General features: G+C 67.2%; 2 protein-coding genes across 2 annotated transcripts; both read right to left on the bottom strand.

Moving 5' to 3' along the window:
* Nucleotides 1-1,439: 1,439 nt before the first annotated feature.
* CSF3 (colony stimulating factor 3) lies at nucleotides 1,440-3,988 on the bottom strand. The gene is made up of 5 exons (XM_074892152.1): nucleotides 3,942-3,988; nucleotides 3,476-3,642; nucleotides 2,939-3,046; nucleotides 2,681-2,827; nucleotides 1,440-2,553 (listed from the first exon to the last, which is right to left on the bottom strand). The coding sequence occupies exons 1-5, from the start codon at nucleotides 3,955-3,957 to the stop codon at nucleotides 2,353-2,355; spliced, it is 639 nt and encodes a 212-aa protein (XP_074748253.1). The 5' UTR covers nucleotides 3,958-3,988; the 3' UTR covers nucleotides 1,440-2,352.
* A 2,447-nt stretch (nucleotides 3,989-6,435) lies between these two features.
* PSMD3 (proteasome 26S subunit, non-ATPase 3) lies at nucleotides 6,436-11,336 on the bottom strand. The gene is made up of 12 exons (XM_074892043.1): nucleotides 11,132-11,336; nucleotides 10,231-10,421; nucleotides 9,777-9,914; nucleotides 9,433-9,569; nucleotides 9,144-9,334; nucleotides 8,845-8,948; nucleotides 8,622-8,736; nucleotides 8,322-8,441; nucleotides 8,136-8,239; nucleotides 7,246-7,401; nucleotides 7,086-7,136; nucleotides 6,436-6,982 (listed from the first exon to the last, which is right to left on the bottom strand). The coding sequence occupies exons 1-12, from the start codon at nucleotides 11,295-11,297 to the stop codon at nucleotides 6,905-6,907; spliced, it is 1,551 nt and encodes a 516-aa protein (XP_074748144.1). The 5' UTR covers nucleotides 11,298-11,336; the 3' UTR covers nucleotides 6,436-6,904.
* Between the last annotated feature and the right edge of the window lie 388 nt (nucleotides 11,337-11,724).

Raw genomic sequence — 11,724 nt, 5'->3', positions numbered from 1 at the left:
TGGGCTTCGCTGGAGGGAGAGACCCCGGCGTGGTCGGCAGAGGAGCCTTGTCTCGCTCAGCGTGGCTGCGGGTGATGGCCGCTCCTTGGCCATCACGCACCCCAGAGTCCCCCCGCGAGCCCGGCCCCGCGCTGGGAGTGGGCTGGCACACACCGGGAGTGGGCTGGCACGTGCCAGGAGCGGAATGGCACACACTGGGAGCGGGTCGCACCGGGGCAGGACACGGCATGGAGGGCTTGGTGCCCGCGCTGTGCCGTGACCGGTGCTGCTCCCGACCGGGCCTGACTCAGGCGTGAGTCCTGTGCTGAGCTGGCACCGACCTGCCCAGGCACCTCTGCCCTGGGCCGGGGGCAGCTCCCGCTCGCCCAGGGGCGGCTCTTTACCGTTAGCTCAGAGCAAAGAGCAGGACCCGGCGCTCTGTCAATATTTGCCGGCAGCAGCCCCACTCTCGGCGTTGGCGCCCGGTGCTTCACCTTCCAGGAAGGGGCTGGAGCAGGAGAAGGGGTTTCCTGTAAGCGCAGATAAACCGGGGGAGGAAGGAGCGATGGCTCTCGCCGGTCGCTCTCCTGAGAGCCACCACAGGCACCATCTGCGGCCAAACACGCCTGGGCAGCAGCTTTCCTGTGGTGGGATGGCAGCGACGGTTTGGGATGCGGCGGGGGGCAGCAGTGGGGCTCTGGCCTCGTGCCTGCCCCTTCCCAGGGCTGGGAAATTGGGGGAAGGCAGGAATGGGGACCCCCCTGGCACCCACGGGGACCCCCTGGCACCCACTGGAGCTTGGCTCCGTCTCCGCCGGGGCTGGGCTGAGCGCAGCACGGGGATGCCAGCGATCACAGGATGCGACCAGGGGAGTGATGGGTGGAAACGGGGCTGGTGCAAGTCTGGGAGCACAGGGGGAGCCCGCGGTGGCCAAACACCCATGGGGGAGTGGGGAGAGGCCGTGGGGTGCCTGTGGGGGCTTGCTGGCATTGGGGGAGGTGCCCGGCTCTTGTCCTTGCGGCAGCAGCAAAAGAGGGAGGGCTGGGCGCCCCCCCCCTGCCCGCCACCAACCCCAGGGCCCCTGGTGGGGGCTCAGCGCCCAAGGGCTCAGCCAGCTGATGGCGGGTCCCGGTGCGGTGCCGGCGCCAGGGCTGCTCCCCGTGGCCCCCAGCTGCCGCCCTCAGCTCGGCGCTGCGCTTTCTAGGAATCGGCTCTTGCCCAAGCGACGCTGCCAGATGTGGGAGGAAGCTGCCACCCCCGGGCAGCCGCACCCGCCCCCCCGCCCCCAGCTGCTTCCTGGCCCTTGGGGGGCCGGGGGTGCTGGTTTCCACCGCGACTGGGCACCGCTGAGCTGGTGCCAGCAGCCACAGTCCAGCCCCGAATGAGCCCGTTCCCCTGGGCCCCGTGTCCCCACACCCTGTCCCCCCCCATGCAGGCAAGAGAAGGCAGACAGCCTGGCCTCTGGAGCAAAAATAGAGTTTATTTCCATTTTTATTGCATATAAAAAAATAGCATGTATTTCTCTGGGGCTCACCCAGCTGCAGCAATAACTACAGTACAAAACACGTGGCTCGAGAGCCCCCGCCGGGGCGGGCTGTGAAATTTCCAAGACACAAATATGGTTGCGTGGGCCGGGGGGAGCTGCCGGCGCAGCCACGAGAGCAGGGGCTGTGCCAGGGCTGTGCCGGGCTCGGGGTGGCCGAGATTGTGTCACTGTGGGTCCTGCTCGCCCCGGCTGGCAGCTGGGCCCAAATAACTTAAAACTGTAATAAATACGCTGAGTTTAGCTGGCGGAGCGAAGCTGCAGCCCCCCCAAAGGTGTAGGGGCTCCCCTGGGAGGCTGCTGCGCCCCTACGGCACCTCCGTCCTCCCCTCCCTCCCTCTTACCTAATGGCTAATAAATATTAATTAATGAAACGATGCTGAATAGAAATAACACCCGTCAGACCTGTCCCTGCAGGCTGCAGCCCAGGCAGGGGGATGCTGCTCTGAAGCCTCTTCATCCACGGATGAAGACGGTTCCCCCTTGGCTGGGGGGCTGCTGTGGGGGTACCCGCAGTGCCCCGTGCGAGCCGTGGGGAAACTGAGGCACGTGTGGTGCCCGGGGGCTCAGCCCAGCTCCGAACCTCATAGCAGAGATACGCTTTTGTTTAAATATTAAACAAGGGTGATGCTGCGCACAGATACCTGTGCACGGATGCCACCGCAGGGCCGGCCGCCCTGCTCGGGGGCTGATGGGTGGGGGAGCATCCCCAGCCAGATAAATATTAAATAGCGATAAATATTAAATAAGCGGAAAAACCGGACGCTCCCGGGAAAGGGCGCTCGGGCCGGGACGTAAATAAATAGGGCGCGGTGGTGCGGGGCCGGGCATCAGAGGCAGGCGAGGTGCCGCAGAGCCCGGTACGCCGTCTGCAGGAACTCCTGGAAGTTGGCCAGGATGAAAAAGCCGCCGACTTGGTGGTGGAAACGGGAGGAGAAGGCGGGGAGGGGGCCCCGGCCCCCCGTGGGGTACGTCACCGTGGGGTACGTCACCGTGGGGTACGTCACCGTGGCCAGGCCCAGGTCCTCCATCTGCGGGTGGGTGGAGGTGGAATCAGCTCCGGACCCCGAGACGCCCGGCAGCATCGCGGCGGAGCCCGGGGACACCCCGCTGTCCCCCAGGAGCGCACCCCGTCCCCCCCGTGTGTCCCCCCCTTACCTGCTGCTGGATGTTGGAGGAGAGGTTGGCAGCGTCCAGCTGCAGGGTCTCCACCAGGCTGGCGTGTCCCGGCAGCAGCTCCAGGACCGCGGCGAGGGAGCTGTGGTAGGCGCGGAGCCCGTCGCGGATCTGGCTGAAGCAGCCCTCCTGCGGACGGGCACGGCCGCGGTCAGCAGGGCTCGGCACGGCACGGCCACCGCGAAGCCAGCGCGGCTGAGACCGGCCGGCTCGTGACAGGGATGGGCCACCGGCACTCACCGTCCGGAAGGCGCGGCTGTGACACTGCTCCAGCGGTGCCTGCGCGATGCCCAGGTCCTGCTGCACCAGCACCAGCTCTTCCTTCCGGCACAGCTGGAAGGTGGTACACTGCCGCCGAGGGGGACAGGGTCAGGGTGGCCGGAGGACCCCGCCGTCCCCCGACACCCCGTCCTGGGGGTGTGGGACCCCCCCACCCCACAGCCAGGAGGAGGGAGAGGATGGGGAGGACCTGCCGGGCGGTGAGATGGGGACGGGACCAAACCGCGACGCGGCTGCCCCGTCCGGCGCGTGCCCCGGGGGGGTCCCCACGTGTCCCCGAGGGAGCAGCGGGGCCACGCGCCGTCACGGCCCCTGCGGGTGCCCCAGCACCTCGGGGTTGAGTGGCGTGGGGGGAGGCCAAGGCGCTGGGGACGCCGCTGGCTCCCGACCTCGCGGTGCCGATAAGGCCGGGGAGGGGAAGGTCACCTTATCTGCGACCCCGCAGTGCCCGTGGCCACCGTCCCACCCCCTCCGCCGGCCACGGTGCCCAGGACTCACCACCACACTCTGCAGCGTGGCCACGTCCGCCCTGATCTTGCGGGTGAATTCGAGGTTCTTGTGCAGGAAGAGCTGGAAGTCCTGGTCCCCTGAGAGCTCGGCCAGCGGCGCCCCGTGCAGCGCCCGCCACGGTGCCCACAGCAGCGCGCCCAGCAGCGCCAGCATGCCTGCGGGGACAGCGGCTCAGCCCTGGGGACACCCCTGTCCCCACCCCAGCGCCGGGCTCTGGGCTTGGGACCCTTGGGATGGCGGCACTGACGCAGCCTGGGGAAAGGGCAGGGACCCCCCCCAAAAGGGGGAGAGGGACGGGGCGCTCTCTGCGTCCCACCAGCCCCACGGAGCCGGGGCAGCGGGTAGGGGCTCTGGGCGTGTAGCGGGTGCAGTGGGTGCTACAGGTGGGGGCAGCGGGAGCACTGGGAGCACTGGGAGCACTGGGAGCAGCGGTGCTGGGGCTGCGGGTACTCACGGCTGAGGGAGCACATGGTGCCTGGGTCGGCGTCTCCTCCGCTCTGCAGCGTGGCCCAGCCCGGCCCAGCTCCTGCCCCGGCTCTGCGTGGCCTCATCGATCAGGGCATTTATAGCGGGCGCCGGGGATTCACACCGATGTGGCAACCGTGCCGATTGCCTCATTGTCTTAATCACCAACATGCAAATCCTGGGAGCTGGGTGCTGCGGCCGCTGCCCACACCTCCTGCCCGTGGGGCTTTCCCGGGGGCCGGCGGGCAGCGGTGCCCCTCGGCGCGGCCAGACCCTGGCACTGCGGTGGGTGCCGGCTGCGGGGACGGCGCTGGTGGTGGCTCGGTGACTCATTAACTGGCTCGCGGGGCTCCCGCCTCACTGGCTGGTGCCCAGCGGCCACAGGGTCACTCGCAGGTGGCCGGGCGAGGGGATGGCGGCTTTTCATGGCCGGGATCGGCACCATCCCCAGCCCGTGGGGGTGTCTGTCTGTCTGTCTGTCTGTGTCTGTCTCCCCCACCCGCTGCCCGAGCCCCTCATCCTGGCGTCAGGGCGGCCACCGGCCGTGTGACCCTCACAGTGGTGGAACCAGCTGGAGGTGGCCAAGGTGAGACCCCATCCAGGCACCTCCCAGAGCCACGGCACCGCGGCTCAGCACCCCGGGGCCACATCCTGCCCCGCTGGCTGCTGTGGGGCTGGGCCGTGCTCAGTGTCCCCGTGCCGTGCCCAGCACCGAGCACCCACCCGCATCGGGGGGTCTGACCGCCCCCCCCGCCCCCGCCCCCAGTGAGGGGCGTCCCCGCCAGCCCCTTCGGGGAAGCGGCTGCCAGAGCAGCCTCAGGAGCGGGGCCGACTGCTCCCTGCCCCGCCGTGGTCCCGCCGCGATAACGGGGGAATTTTGGCTCGTGCTGGTTCCCGCAAGCGCTTCCAGGATGATCCGTTGGGCCGGTGCCAGCTGGGCCGGCTCCTGCCTGGCACGGGCCGGCTGGGGCACGGGGGCACCCGCTTGACCTGCAGCCCCAGGGTCTGGGGGGGGGGGTGTGTCAGGGCAGGGTGACCCCAGGGCTGTGCTGAGCCAGGGGGTCTCACTCTGCACCACTGACCCCCAGCCTGCGCCCCATCACCACCCCCCTGCAGGCTGTGGGGAAGGGGACAGGGACAGGGACCCCCATCCTCGCACACCTTGGCGCACACCGGGACAGGCCGCACACCCGGTGGGGGTACAGCCCGCGGGGTACAGCTGGCAGAGCCAGCCCCAAGCCCCGAGGAGCTGCTCCCGCTTCCAGCCGGGGAAAGGAACCCCCCTGGTGGCTGCAGCCAATCCGTGAGCACCACCCGGGTTCTCGCCCGGCACGAGGCAGGTGTTAACTCTGAAACCTAAGGATGACTTCCCTTCCCAGGATGTGGCACTGCTAAGTGTTCTGCCCTCAGACTGTGTGAAAGGACCTCGGCAGCGGAGCCTGTTCATGGGATTTCCTGGGAGAAACCCCCCTGGCTCTTGTGTGTGCCCTCCCCGGGGCTGGGGAAAACCAGGGGCCCTTCCAGAGCAGGTGGCCAGCGAGGGGGCTTAGCGTGGTGCCCCCGAGGGCCAGGGGATCACCCTGTTCAGAGAGCAGTTGCCATCTTAGCAGGTTGATATTTTCAGGAATCGGGGTGGGGGTGATGTGAATCAGCGCCTGGTGGGGCCCAAAGCCCCCGTCAGCTTTCCAAGGAAGGAAGTGGTTGACCGGACCCGAAACCCTGTGGGTGTTGGGGCGCGGGCGGCAGAGCTGACCCAGCACAACCCCCTCCCTGGGCCAGAGCTGCCCGGTCTGGCCCTGGGGACTGTCCTGGGCATCCGCCCCGCTGCGGTTCTGCCTCGTGGCCACCCTTCCTCTGCGCCGGCCTCTTCCTGGCATCTGCCAACAAGCAAAGGCTTCCAGGGTGTCCCTGTGTCCCCAGTGCCAGATCTGGCACCCCCGAGGCTCTTGTTTTCCCAGGCGACCCCAGGGGTGGCGCCGACACAGGGCCAGGCTGTGCCCATCACCCCCGAGCAGCCCCGTACTTGACCCCCAGCCCCTGGCTGCTGGCCCCGGGCGCGCCTGGGACATTCCCAGATTTCCCCAGAGGAGCCCAGCTGGTCCCAGATGCTGGTGGGACCCGCCCTGGGGGGGGCTGCGTGGCCCCTGCCCCCCTCACTCCCCCGGGCTGGGGGGAGGGGGACACAAGGAGGGGACAGCCTGACCCCCCCTGTGCCTTTCCCGGCAGGGAGAGCGGGGGGTGGTGGGGCTCAGCCCTGCTCTTGGGCCACGTGATCCTGCTCTGGGCTTTGCAGCCCCGGAACAGAGCGGTTTTGGGGAAAGAGGAGCCCGGGATGGAGCAGACGGGGGGTCCAGCACCATGAAGTGGGGCCAGAGGTGGCCCCAGCTCATCCCCAGCCCTGGGGAGGGGAGCAGGTAACAGAAGTCAGCCCCCGCCCCCCGCATTCCCCCTCATAACAAACCTATGGCAGGAGCAGGCCAGGCTGGTGGTTTTTTCAACTTTTATTTTAAAAGTCATAATTGAAGCTTAACAAAGTTTTGACCCCATTATTGTTGTGAGAGCTGGGGGGGACCCGCGGTCCCGGCGGAGCTGTGCTCCTGGGCCCCCCCCCACCCCGCTGCCGCCTGCCCCGGCCCTGCTGCCCCAGGAGCTCCCGATTCAGGGGCTCGTCTGTGCCTCTGCGGGGGCTCAGCAACGACCGTGACCACAAACAACCTTAAAATAACGTTTGTTTATTGGGGAAGGGGGTTCCCGCCGTGGGGGGGCAGGGGGACGGGAGAGCAGGGCCTGTGGCTGGGGGCCCAGGGAACCCCCGTGTCCACCCCCCCCAGTACAGACATGCAGGTATTTATAAAAGAAGGACAGACGGGGGGACCGGGGCTGCGTGGGGGAGCTCCGCTCAGACAGCATCTTCCCTAGGGACAGATAAAAAAATACAGCCAGGCCAGAGGCTCACGGGAAACCGTCGTCATCGTCCTCTGCCATCTCCTTTGCGAACTCCAGGTCCTGCTGCTCGCGCTCCCGGCGCTCCTGCAAGGCAAAGGCAAGAGGTTGGTGGCAGTTGGGGATGGCAGTCGCGTCCCTGCGGCCGTTTCTGGAAGCAGGGTGCGGAGCCCCAGCTGAGATCTCTCACCTCTGCAGATTCCAAGTCCTTGTTGTAAGATTTGGGTGGGAACCTCATGGCCTGGAAACAAACAAAACCAAAAACACAAAGGGAGAGGAGAAGCTCCGAGCTGAGAAAAGGCCTCAAGGCCGCCCCACCGCCGCCGCCAGCCGGGCCCCGCCGCGCTCACCTTGACAGACATGTTGTGAATGTCGAGACAGAAAGAGATGCGCTGGTGGAAGGCCAGCTGCGGCTCCCGGGTGGAGTAGATGTCGATCATTTCCTTCGACTGGACGTAGCCCTTCTCGTGGTTAATGCTGGCCTCGATCACGCCGTCCCGGATGGCCTGCAAGCCGGAGGGCACGTGGTCAGGGCAGCCGCTGGCTCCCAGGGCTGAGGCAGCGGTTTGGGGTGAAGGGAGGAGCTGGCTGCTGCGACAGGAGCAGGGGGGCTCAGGACACAGCACACGGAGAGGGGACTTGGTGCCCTGGGTGGCCTCAGCACCCCTGGGAGGGGCCTCAGAATCCCAGAATCATCTCGGTTGGAAAAGCCCTTGAAGCTCCTCCAGTCCAACCATGAACCTCACCCTGACCGTTCCCAACTCCACCAGATCCCTCAGCGCTGGGTCAACCCGACTCTTCAACCCCTCCAGGGATGGGGACTGCCCCCCTGCCCTGGGCAGCCCATTCCAACGCCCAACAACCCCTTCTGCAAAGAAATCCTTCCTAAGAGCCAGTCTGACCCTGCCCTGGCGCAGCTTGAGGCCATTCCCTCTTGGCCTGCCGCTGGTCCCTTGGCTCAAGAGACTCCTCCCCCCTCTCTGCACCCTCCTTTCAGGGAGTTGCAGAGGGCCAGGAGGTCTCCCCTCAGCCTCCTCTTCTCCACACTAAACCCCCCCAGTTCCCTCAGCCGCTCCCCATCAGACCTGTGCTCCAGACCCTGCACCAGCTCCGTTGCCTCAACCTAAAACCAGCGACTGCCCCAGGGAGGGAGAGTTACGGGGACGGCGGACGGCGCGGGAGAGTGTGGCCGGCTGCGAGAACCAGGGGCCCAGAGGGACGGGACTTCCCACGGAGCTACCTTGGCGACAATGAACTCCGCATCCTCCGGACTGTCCAGCTGCAGCTTCTGGGCGATATCGGCCAGGGAGATGCGGGAGTAGGAGAGGCTGATCATGCGGACGCCTGTGGGGGAGGAAGGAGAGTGGAGCCGCCCGGGCCAGGCAGCCCCAGGCCCGCCAAGCCCGCGGCCGTGACGGTCTCTTACCCGTCTTGATGACATTGTGCCTCAGACGAATGATCAGGGTGTAGGTGCCATCGGCCTGGAACTTGTGCCCAAACTGATCGAGGACTTGGTTGAACTTGGCCAGGTTTCCGGTCCTGACGGCTGGAGGAGAGAAGCTGTTAATGGGGGGGAAGGAGTGAGGGCTGGGGCGTGGCGGGGAACGCAAGGAAGGGCCGACTCCCAGGCCTGTCCTCTCCTCCCGGGAGCTGCTGCCTCGGGTCCCAAAGGGGAGCGGGGGCCACAAGAGGGGAGAGGGGAGGCCACGAGAGGCCCCAGTCGTACCCTGAGTCAGGAGGAAGTAGGGCATGAGCGACCGCTTGAGGGAGGGCTGTCTGAACTGGAGCCTGTCCGGGATCTCCCCCAGCAGCAGCTCCACCACGATGAGCAGTTTGTGAACCTTGAGCAGAAAGAGACACAGTGAGACCCCGCGGGGCCCAACCCCCAGACAGAGTCCCTGGGGCCCCAGGAGGTACCGAACCCCAACAAACGTTCCGTCCCCGCTCACCGTCTGCTTGAAGCCGACAGCCGTGTGCTGCGGCGCCTTCCGCAGCGCGTTCGTCATGGTCCTCCGCGCCTCCGAGTACTCCAGCTGGATGGCCTTGATGCGCCCTGCGGTCACACGGGGCGGAAGGCGTTTGGAAAAGCCACCGAGTGAATCCAGCTGGATTCCACCCCGACGGGGCTTCAAATCCTGCCTGGAAGCCCCATCTCCAGCTGCTCAACGGGGTTCTCCGGGGAACCAGAGCCCTTGATCTTGGGTGCAGCCCAAGCTGCCAGCGCCGTGCGGGACTCTCTGCATCTCACCTGTGTAATAGAGGTACCGAGCCCACTCGTTGTTGTTGGCCTGCTCGGGAAACACGGACTTGGAGACGAGCTTTTCTGCTTGGTCGTGGAGGTTGTAGTGGAGATAGTTCCTCAGCAGCAGGTTCAAGAGCGTGGCCTGTCCGTCTGCATCGTGGCGCAGCGTGGCCGTCCGGAGCCGGGCGTGCAGGAAGCTGCAGGAAAGGGACAGAGCATGTCAGGGAGGAGGAAAGAAACAGTCTCGCTCACCTGGGGGGGCTCAGGGAGAGCCCGCACACAGGACCCACCCTACCTCCTGACCACGTCGAGTTTATTCAGGAATTCGTAGATGCGGGAGTGGTAGTAATAACATTTTGCCACCACCAGGTCAAGGGCGCGGCGGTTTTGAGAACTGATCTTCTGCATCAGGTCGTCGGATACTTTCTGAGCCTACAGGAATGGAAGAGAGGTCAGAGCAGAAGAACTGCTGCCTGGGAAGAGCAGAGAGACTGCCAGGGCTGCAGGACTGAGCCTGGCGCTGCCTCCAAACACAGCTGAAACAAAGGGAAAGGGGGGTGCTGCAGACGGGCAGGTCCCCGATGCGGGAGCACCACATGAAGAGCTCAGCTTCCGCGCTGGCAGCTCAGGGAACCTCACCTCCGGGTATCGCTTGCTGTTCATCAGGTAGATGACGAGCAGCAGTTGGAGGTAGGTCTCCACTTCTGGCAAGAGAGGGGCTGAGGCCGCCTTCCCCGTCCGCGGGCGGAACTGCAGCTCAGCTTCCGTGTCCATGGACTGGAGAGGGGAGAGAGACATGGTGGACCCCTGCCCCTGCGACCTGTCCCCAGCCTGTCCCCGGTGACAGCTTGAGGCGTGACAAGAGCCAGCCCGGGCTGCTGGCACTTCAGTCCCATCCCCACTGAGACCTGCAGCGACTCATCCCATCTCCCCCGTGCTCCCGAGCAGCCTGGGTGTGTGTCCCAAGCATCCCCAAGCCCCTGCTCTTCCCGGTGCCCTCCCGCCCTGCACAGCGGCATTCCAGAGGCTCCTCGGTGTGGGAACGGTGTCCCCTCCGCAGCCGGTCGCCTCTCCCCGTCCCCTGCTGCCGTACCTCCTCCAGGAAGCTGAGGAGAAAGTCCCGCATGGTGCTGTTGGAGGTGAAGAAGCCGTTGATGGCTTTGTGAAGCACGTTGGAGTTGAGTCGGCGCGAGGTGGAGGGCAGAGCCCGCAGCGCACGCAGGACGTAGCGCGGCTCCTTCCCCGACACGGCCTTCTCCAGCTGCTTCACGTGCTCTTTGATATCTGCGGGAGCACAACAGCCATGCCGTCAGCACGCGTCTCCTCTGCCGAACGACACGGCAGAGCGAAGCCGGCGCCAGGATCCCTCCAGGTGCCCCGTCCTGCTGCTCTCGGGTCCCTCTGTCCGCCTGTGGCAGCGGGGGTGCACGGCCTCGGTGTCCTGAGTGACCTGACCTGACCCCGCGGCCATCCCTGCTCGGGGCAGGGGGCTGGACGAGACCCCTCCAAGGGTCCCTTCCCTCTCGATGGGCTCCAGCCTCCCTCTGCACCCCCGCCGAGTCCCATCACACCGTTTCTGCAGCTCCCCCTGCCCATCCTCACAGGGACCCTCCAGGGGTTCCCCCCAAAACACGCCTCCCACCCCCCTTTCCCTCACAGGGCCCCCCCCCTCCTCTTCCGCACAGTGAGTCCCCATTCCTTTCCTGACACCCCTTCCAGCACCTCTCCCCCACATACACCCCCCCACCTTCCTTCCCCCGCAGGCACCCCCACACTGCCCCCTCCTACACAAGGACCCCCCCTCTATAGCCCCCCATTCCCAGCCCCCTCTCCTACAGGGGTCCCCACAGAAGCTCCCCTGAGCTGGCCCTGCTCCCCCTCTCCCCCATGAGCCCCCAGCCGACACCCCCCCGCCCAGATCCCCGTTACAGGGACCCCTCCCCGGTGCCCCCCGCCCTTCCCCTCAACCTCGGGCCCCCGCGCCCCCGCCTCACCCTCCAACGTGACGGCGTCAAGCTCTCGCTGCGGCTGCCGCTCCCCGGCCGCTTCGGCCGCCGCTGCCTCCTCCTGCATCTCCACGTCGGGGGGGGCGGGCGGCGGCCCGTCGGGGGGGGCCTTGGCCTTGTCGCCGCGGCGGCGGGACGCGCCCTCCTGCTTCATGGCCGGGCGCGCCGGGCCGGCCGTGACACTGCAACAACCGCGGGGCACGCCGGGAGTCGCCAGGCCCGACCAGCCGCACCGGCCTCCCCGCCAGGCCCGCGCAGTCGAGCGCCGAGCACGACACCGCTCGGCTCCCTCCGCCGGGCCCGCTCGGCTCTTTCCGGCTCCCGCTCGGCTCTTCCCGCCCGCAGCCCGGCCGTTCCCGCCCGTTTCGCGGCGCATGCGCAGACGCTTCTCGCCGGCCGCGCTGAGGCGAGGTGCGAGGCCCAGGCGCTGCCCCGGCGAGCGGCCGCGGTTCCCCCACACACCTCGGAGGGGCCCGGTCCCGGGTGGTGCCCCCAGGGACTGCCCGGCTCAGCAGCGCAGCCCCTTGCTGAGGGCACCCCCTTCCCCCGGCAGCCTGAGGGGAGCTGAACCTCCAGGTAAG

The sequence above is a fragment of the Strix uralensis genome, chromosome 22, assembly GCF_047716275.1.
Source record: "Strix uralensis isolate ZFMK-TIS-50842 chromosome 22, bStrUra1, whole genome shotgun sequence".
NCBI classification, from domain to species: domain Eukaryota; kingdom Metazoa; phylum Chordata; class Aves; order Strigiformes; family Strigidae; genus Strix; species Strix uralensis.
This window is presented reverse-complemented; position numbering and strand designations above follow the sequence as displayed.